Source organism: Fulmarus glacialis, unplaced genomic scaffold (assembly GCF_000690835.1).
Source record: "Fulmarus glacialis isolate BGI_N327 unplaced genomic scaffold, ASM69083v1 scaffold8230, whole genome shotgun sequence".
Taxonomy (NCBI): Eukaryota; Metazoa; Chordata; class Aves; order Procellariiformes; family Procellariidae; genus Fulmarus; species Fulmarus glacialis.
In genome coordinates, this window is record NW_009189503.1 from 23675 (window position 1) to 32943 (window position 9269).

Here is a 9269-nt window from a genome sequence, read left to right on the forward strand (position 1 = left end):
GTATAGTAGATTTAATGTGCCTAACTCTGAAGTCATGCGGCCTTATGTCCTGCCATACAATAGAGAGGCAAAAAATAGCAGTAATTATGCAGGAAGAAAGAAGTGTTACCTTCCTTCCGTTCTTGGAACGGTTGTAACCAGTCTTCATTTAAAAACATGATGGTAAGGAAAGGGTCTACCTGTAGGTGGAGAGGAGGGAATCCGTAGGCTGTGTTTTGCTATGGGAAAACTAACCTACAGACCACTTCATGGGCGAGTTTGTTCTTTCCAGAAACAATTGTCTGTTCCATGATTTTTACCTTTAAGCTGCTTGAAAGGACAGAGTTTTTTTACAATGAATTAATGGCAGAACAATTGTGAGTACCGTGATGCCCTTCCTGGGATAGGTTTAACTGAGTTCTTGTGTGAAGAGCCCACTGAAATGGGTCTCTGGTGTGGCATCGCTTTGAGTTCATTTCCCCTGTTCCACATAGGGCTTTATTCCTGAAGAGAGAATTTCTCATTCCATCAGAACAAAAGATATTTTGAATTAACTTTTCCTCTGTCAGCTTTCACTTAGGAAAAGGAATATAGCCTCACTGACTAAAGAAGCACCAAGACTTACAGTATTTCAGTAAAGTATATTTTTTTTAGATTTCAAAACTCAATTTGAAATAGCAGTTTGTGTTTTAGTAATGGCAATTGTTATATTAACAACAATGCTATCATAGTGTGAACTGTTGTGTTATTTGGTACTTTAGTCTTACAGATTTTTGCCTGTGAAGAGACTTACTGTGTGATGTAATTGTTGCATGGGTATGTTTGTCTATACTGTTGGAGAGGTGCACTCAAGTGTTCTTGACTTTTGGGCTCTCCCTGCCTGACCTCATCTTCTAGGTCATGTCCCTCTCTCCCCACCTTCTCTTGTCGTTTTGCCAGACTAACAGCCAGTATCTTCGTGCCATACTTAAAATTACTACAGTGTCCACTTTGGTCTGCTCTCTAGCTGAGGACTAAATACCTTTCCAGTGTAATGTTGAATACGTATTTCCTGAGTTCCTGCTGTTTAAAAAGCAGACAGAGGGGTAGACGTTGTCTCCAGTGCAGCACACGGTGATGAAGGAGATGACTTTTCACCATGCTTTTCACCTAGTACTATGTACTTTTCATCAAGTCCTGCTCACTGGTTGTTCCCATTCATGGCCCCGTTAGCAATGACTGAAGTGTGCAACACTAGTGCGAATGTTGCACATTGGCTGTTAAAATTTTGTGCACCTGTATGATTACAGAATATTTATCAAGTATTTAAATGACTTATCTTTGAATAAAGAGAAAGGAGGGGAAGGGGATGATTCTCACGCCAGTGATAGTTGTTTCCCGGGAGAACTTGTCATAACAACATCAATGAGGTTTGCAGGTGCAAGGCAATGAGTACAACAGCATGAGAACAGTAAAAGGAACAATGCTGCCCTGGAGGCTCTGGAAAATGCTGCCACAGCAGCCAAGGATACAGAGCTGCAAAGAACGGAAAGAATGGGCTTTAAGCATTATTAAGGCTAAAACAATAGGCTACCTAAAGCATTACGCAGCATAGTACTTGTGTGGAGTCTGAAGCCAGTGCAGAAAACACCTTTGACTAGACTACTTCTGACAGTATATATATATATCTTTTTTTTTTTTTTTAATTTGTAGTAGCTGTTGATGTCTACTCAGGGCAAAGTAATGGTACATTACTCCTGTTTGAGTATTCAGATTTCAAGCAAGGTACTGCTGGAAGTTGGCTTGATAAAAGTAATTGCCCTTAGCATTAAGAAAATAAGATTCTTCCAAATCTGAGCAAAAGAATGTTTTTGAATGAATATATTGTAGATACTCAGGTTGGACTCAGGTCCAGATTAAGTCACCTACTATGCCAGAGGTCACCTAAATGTTGGTACTAAAACTCTCATCATAGTCCGTGGGACTAGTTAGTGGAGGCTAGAGAGCACTCCAGCTTACTGAGAAGCAGAGGCTGGTAGGCTGCATTGCTCTGTTTGTCCCCCTGATTGCACTGACTAAATCCACGTGGACTATTACGTGAGTCTGAATTCCTGCCACACCTGTAGCAACCTACATTTAATATATTGATGTGGAATGATGTTCCACCTCGGAGCTTATAGTTGATGTATAAAATTGATACTTGATAAAGAGTTCTAAAGTGACAAGCTAAAAAATGTGGTTAGACTTTTTTCTGATAACCTGGGAATATAGTAAATGTCAGTACACCTGTTATTAAACAATATACTATAGTAGTGTCCTGCAGTAATATACTGGCTGGATGAAGCGTTGTAATGAGGAGTAATGAAATAAACAATGTAACTGAAGTCAGCTAATCTTGACCTGATGAAGGAGATTTCTGTGAGAAAATGAGGCTATGTTCTGATACATGAGATTTATAGAAGCCCTTATTTTTAATCATGTGTTCTGAATGATATATTGTTAAGAAGTGTTTCCTTTTATCGCTATTAAGTGGTGTCTTAAGTTTTGTAATACTACAGTAACAATTTTAAATGTCTTGGCAATCAGGAGTACTTGGCCTGACTTCGATTCATTAAAAAATAGGCATATTTCTTATTAGCCTTTAAGCCATGCTTGCCAAACTTCAGCTGTTCTTCAGTTGGAAGTTATACAGAAAACAACTATTTCACTTATCCTTATATCTTCATATTTTTGTATCTCCCTGAGATCATGAGTATAACTGAAAGAGGCTTCAGTAACCCAGAGGATTTATATGGTTCTGAGTTCCTAGAGCATGCTATATTTTTTTAGAACATCCCTTCCAAGATGATTATTTAATACTTCCAGCATTCTGATAAAAAATTTTTTAAATAACGGCCTGGAGACATAAGTGATGCAGTGAATGCTCCCATTCTTCAGTGGACTGAACATAGTGTAAATTTCCTTACTTGCATTTTGTTATATGATAGAACTTTTTGTTAATTCTAGTATATGTACATTTTACTAAACTAGCCTTATTTATCAAACTCAGATGTCCTTGGAGAAAAATTTTCTACCAGTCCTAACAGTTTCAGAAGCTTCAGAAATATAATACATAAAGTGCATATTCAGTGAGTGTAAAGATCAGATGCTAAAGGTGGCTACAATGTAGCTCTTATTAAATATTGTTATTTTAGTCTATTAAGCCCTCATCCCCAACATTTCCAGTATGGTTTGGCAGAAAGTGACTTAAAATTGGATGGAAATTGTGTCATGTGAGGTGTTGCATTAAGCAAAAATGTCAAGATTTTTGGACTAAGGATAACTTAAAAACTTGCTGTAAGTGAAGACAAGAGGATTGTGATTTTTTTTTTTTTTTTAATTTAAAATACAGCCCATCTGCCATTTTTGGGATTCTTAATTAAGTCTTCAAACAAAAAAATCTTTATCTAGATGTATATATTATTTAAGATACTCTAGCATCTGGTCCCAAATTTATAACGGGTAATGATCACTCCTTTCTTATCTAACTTGCTTCTGCATGTCTGCTAATACTTGGTCATTGATTATGTTGGGAATCCCAAGGCAGTGGATTAGCTCAGCTTTGGGTGAAGCACTCAGTCGTCTGCTGCCCTGATGCATCTATATAATTTCCTCCAAAAAAAAATTTAAAGCCTTGCAATTGTCAGTGAGGTTTTTCTTGAATTACAGCTCCGTTCATGTCAGTGTATGGCACCTTGTCTCATTCAGCACAGGGTCTTTCTGTTTTATTTTTAAATTAAAAATTTGCAGTGTTGGGAAGAAACCCAGGTGTGTGACAGCTAGTGCTAGTTACTTCGGTTAGTAATTATGAAGGATCAGGAATATTTCCAGACTTTTTCTTCCCTCTTTTTTAAAAGCTGCTTTAAGAATAACAACACTTTGCCTGCTGACTTTGCAGTTCTTGCTTCCTGAATTCACTTCTCTCCCTCTCCCCTTCTGAAAGATGGGAGTGTAGGTGAATCTAGGAACTTCATTTTCAAAGACTCAACTTTCCTAAGTCTTTATTTTCCTTGGCATGAGGCTTTCAAGTGGGTTCAGTATGAAGCAGAATGACTTTCTTCTGCAGTGTAGCGGAAATCATGGCAAGCTGCTTGTGGTGTTCTTGGCTGTCTCTGCTGATAAAATAAATCTTATAAAAACATGTTTCTTTGAAGCTACCCAAGCTGCTTGCTTGCTTAGGCAAGAAACCTGTGTAAACAGGCAAGTTGTCAAATGTGGCAAGTAATTATATCAGTACTTCCTTGGTGATAATAAACAGTGGGAAATACTAATGACAAGGAGGTAGACAAGGAAGGTCTGGAAGGTCTCTTCCCTGGACTAGTTAAATAACTAACTAGGTGAAAGTTTGGAGATTGTTCTCCCACATGCAGAATATGTGGCCAGAGAGTCACAGGACCAAGTACTACTTACTGTCTTGTGGATCCTCAACCTGATACACAGGTGAGGACGTTCCCTATCCAGCCATGTGGAAAGGATCTCTTTTGTGGATATAGTAACTGGCCAAAACAGTGCTTAGGGTTATGGATAGTGTGTCCATTAAAAGGTTTTTGTTTGGAAGCAAATATAAAAAGTCCAGAATTCTACTTTTACGTGCTGTAACGATAATCAAATCTTTTAGAAGGCAGGAGGGGAGGGAATACTAACTCTGGAAAATATCTGCACGTTCCTTTAAGTGGGAATACCCACAAGCTGTTCTGAGAAGTGAAAAGAAGACTTAAAAAAAAAAAACTTTTTGTCAGAGCTGCTTTTTTTAAACACTTTAAAATTGAACCTGGTCAAAATTTTTGTTTCCAACAACTGTGCTGTGTAACTGTTTTTAATATTAAAATATTGAAAGTTTGAGCCTTTTAGTATTGCAAGCACGTTTAGGCTGGTGGAATATCAGAACCCATAGTTTCAATCTTACAAACTGACTAATGATTTTCTTCAGAATAATACTCTCCTGAGCTGAATGTCAGTTGCCAACAGTTATTTTTTTACCACATAAAATGGTAGATTGATGTTTGACCAGTAGAGGGCAACAGGTATGTGCGGGCATAGGTACAATGCTCAATAATTTCTGCTGGAATCACTTGGATGTTCTGTGTTCAGGGTTTTTGTTTCGTTTTTTCCAGTGGTGTTGGTGATAAGAGCAGACTTTTGGACCCTGCTGACCACAGGAAGCCGTGCAGCGTTGCTTAATTAGACTTCTCTGGACTTCTCTCCTCCCTTCCTCAGCTTGTTTCCCCTTCAGTATAGGTGACATTACAAATCCTCAGAGACTTAACTGTCTAGAGCATTATTAAAGATTTCTTGAACTGCAAATAGTTAAGCAAATCCTAGGCAGAGATATTTGAAATACCTTGATTTGGAACAAATCTAGAATTCAAATATTGTTTGACAGACTTTTCTCTTTTTGTCCGTAGAACTGCTAATTTGCAGCTTGAAATAGACTTCTTCTCAAGATAGCGTATGGACAAAAATGATGGATATAACAATCTCATAACTACCAGTGACATGTATAATCAGGCTTTCAAGTATTGACAATTATCTGAAGAGTACATTTTAGTCCTAATGGTTTTATTCCTTGCTAATCTTAGGCACTGTCTTGCCTCACAACTCTCCATGTTTCCTTTTTAGTCTGAAACTCAGAATAGCAGTGCAGCAGCCAGTCAAGAGCACGCTCCGCCTGTGTCCACTAACATGTCCATGAGTCCTCGGCAGCGCCGTGCCCAGCAGCAGAGTCAGAGACGGGCTCCGTCTTCAACTGACTTTAATCGGGTACAGCAACCAAGAGTCAACATGAACCACACTGGATCAACTGTTCTGATTGTCCTTCTGACTTTTGCATTGGCAGCTCTTATATTTCGTAGAATATGTTTGGCTAATGAGTATATATTTGAGTTATAAGGTTTTTTCTGTTGCAACAGCAGTGACTTGAATGCTTCCTTGAACATTCTGTATTGGGTATGACATGAGAACTGTTTACAAAGATTACTTTTTGTATTTACGCTTAAGTCCTTATGAATGTTAATGTACCTACAGATACATTACTTGTAAGAAAAGCGAAGTTGGACATTTAACTACAAGTGTTAATTGAGTGCCCATTACATACTTGGAGAAACAATGCAGTGGAATAGTAACGTTAAGGCATAGGGAGGGGATTCAATTTGAGTAATTTATCAACTAGAAAAAAGACAATTTTTAAAAAGTGGTTGATTCACTTTTTTAAGGAAACATAAATGGAATTAATCACCCCATCGAAGTTAGTACAGGATTTGACATTGGAGAAGGGATTACAAAATGAAACACTACTATGTGTTTGTGTCCAGTGACCTCTTAATTTAGAGGGGATACAGTTTTGTAACCACTTTTATTTACCATGACACATTTCTAGAGGGGGGAACACATACGAATTGGTTGTGATGCTGCTTTGTGTGTGTGAAAGGGAGAAAGGAGTAGGGGAGGAAAGAAGGGGCCAGAAAACTACTTGCTTTTTTTTTTTTTTTGGAAGAAAGATTGGATAATCTTTTGCAAGATTTGAATGTCCTCTTCTAATACTCTCAATTGTATATCTTGTTTTTTTAAATTTGAAGATTATATAAAATGTCTATTCTTGCAATAGTTATAAATATGTAATATAATTATTTACCCAGAGCTATTGTCTTTTAATTATACCAGAAATATACATAATGTGTTAAACTGAACGTTTCATAAGTGGTTTTATTTACTAAAAAAAGTTTAAACTTTATTGTACTTAAACTCTCATATATATGAACATACTTAAGAGAAATATTTATTAAAATCTTGGTAGTAATAAAGAGTTTCAAGCCAGTCTTCGGTTATGTTTCAAATATCACATGGCCTTTTGTTTGTTTGTTTTTTTATTTTCAGGTTTTTTTAAACCTAAAATCAATATTGGACCCAGAGGCTTTCTGCATTATTAGTTTATTAAAAAAAAAACATTGGTAATATTCATGAATGCTGTGAAATTACCTATACAAGCAATAGACCTACAATTGTTAGAGTTTTGAGAGGTTTTGTCTGTGAATGTTTAAGTAGTGCAGTGAAATAGAAGAAAGCAATCAGTGGGATAATTTTCCTCGTGTATTATTATTCTGATGTAAATGTATTCTAACATGTTTATTTCAAAGACAATGAAATTCAGCTAACTTTCGTTTTTTGCTGTCAAACATGGTAGCACTGACTTAAATGAGATTCTCATCCTGTTTCTCAGCAAGTATTTATCAAGCTACCTACAGCTTTCCTAAATTTTGTTAAATATAGTATGTATTAGTGTTTTGAAACATTAAAGTAGCTGTAACAAATTCTAAAAGAAGAAAAGCCCATTGTGTGTCTAAGGGGGATGTGGAAATGAAAAAAAAAAAAAACCCAAAACTGAGTTCTTTTTTAGCACTTGTGGATTGTTGATAATCTTGTTGTCAGGTACATGGAACAAAGATCAAAAAATAGTTTTCTTAAGACGTTCAGACAAAAGTATGTAGTTTGTTCCGTCAATTCAGCAGTTACTTACACATTCTGCTGCAGAACAATTTGATGTCTATATATTAATTGATGTGTTTTTACCTAATTTGTATATTTATTTCATTAGTTGGTATGTTGCTTGAATGCCTGTTCTATTCAAGTATTGTAAAGCTGGGCTCACAGAAGAGTGTTCTGGAAGAGGTCTGACCCAAAGGACAGTTTTGCTGGGTTTTGACCCGCTTGCTCCTCTGGAAGCTTGGCTCTGGATGTGCTTTTCTTTCCTAGAGACTCACTGCTGTGCCAAGTAATCTTTTGCTTTCGTACCTGTACCACACACTGGTTACTAGTAAAGCAGCTAAGTCTTCTGCGAAGAGGCAGTCTGCATTGCCCTTTGAATGGGCTATGAGAAAATAGGCTTTGAATGGTTTCTGAAAACAGCCTCTTCCTTGTGATTAAAGAAATAGCTGCTTTGTAGCTTTTCATTTTTATTTCAAACTTTTTAAAACAAAAGTTAAAATGCCTGATTGTGCAAATACCTATTTGAAAAAATAAATATTAATGGTGACTTGATTTATGTAAAGTCTATTGTGTGTATAAATACTTTGGGGGTTATTGTGTTTTAATTTTCCTTTAAAAGTTAACAGTAAATAAAACCATCGTTTTCAGAGGAAATAGCTCATCTTTTATCTTCAACAGCATAAAGAGCCAGACTAAATTGGAAAATAACATCTCGACTGCTATAAAACCATCAAAATAGATCCATTTTACACTGATGTACATGTCTGAAACATGGCACAGGCAGTTTCCGGTTGAAAAAGATGTCACGCGAAGGAACAGAAAATCTGGAAAGCCTGATGAAAAGGGACAACCCGGTATTACGCAGTCTGGCAGAAGGATAGCGCTGTCCTCAGATTAGGGGATTGAGCAAAAAGCCGGCGTGCAGAATTGCGGGTTTTTATATAATGGCTTTAGTTAAATATCCTTTAGGACCCTGTGGAAATGTGTGGTGAGGCAAACTTCATGAGTAATGGCCAATCATTAAGCGGTGATGAAGGAAAAGCTTTGAGTGAGAAGCCCCTGGAAGCCTGTCGAAAGCATCACGTCGGGAAAGCAGCGTTTCTGCCGCCGATCGCCGACGAACACGGGACGCCGGAGTTAGAGTTGATTCAATGTTTAAACCTGGGAGGGGAGGGGGGGCGGGACTTGTGCTACAGCAGGTTACTGGAGAGCAGAGTGCCCCGCTCCTATTTCCAGCAAGATGCCTTATTTTGCAAAACTCCTTTTATTAATCTTTTGCTTAGTTCTTCTTGTGGAAAGCAGAAAGCACAGGAGGAGGAGGTGGACAAGCCAGCTGGAGGTGCAGAGGGCAAGGTAAGGGGTTTCAAAACACATCTGTTTCTCTTCCTGTAGCGTTATAAATACATTACTACTTAGACACAGAAATCTGCCCTGTCCGTGTCTTTGTGTATATTGTATGTGCAAACAGCTTTATAGATAGTTTTTTGAATAAGTGTCTGATACTATATTCAGTTTTAACTGTAAATGGACACATTTAATGATAATTAATTCTTAATGAGGCCGGTTTTGCAGGTAAGTTGACCACTTCAGCTCGGTAAAAATATTCTTAGCCTTATATGTGAATTACAGAGAGAATTCAGAGAAGTTGCAATTAATAGAGATGCTCAAATCTGCATGTTGTTCCAGCACTGTTTGAAGAGCAGGTTATTTACCCTGCTTGCTGGAATGTCTGTGCTACTTAGATTGACATGAAATTGCACGTTATTTTCTAACAGTTTGAGGTGGGGGTG

General features: G+C 37.4%; 1 protein-coding gene across 1 annotated transcript in view; it reads left to right on the top strand.

Moving 5' to 3' along the window:
• Window positions 1-5970, top strand: part of UBE2J1 (ubiquitin-conjugating enzyme E2, J1) — an 18508-nt gene extending 12538 nt beyond the window's left edge. Inside the window, exon 7 of the mRNA XM_009582245.1 lies at window positions 5617-5970. Coding sequence (XP_009580540.1) covers window positions 5617-5886 — 270 coding nt within the window. The 3' untranslated portion in view covers window positions 5887-5970. The remainder of the gene's footprint in view (window positions 1-5616) is intronic.
• The last annotated feature ends 3299 nt before the right edge of the window (window positions 5971-9269 follow it).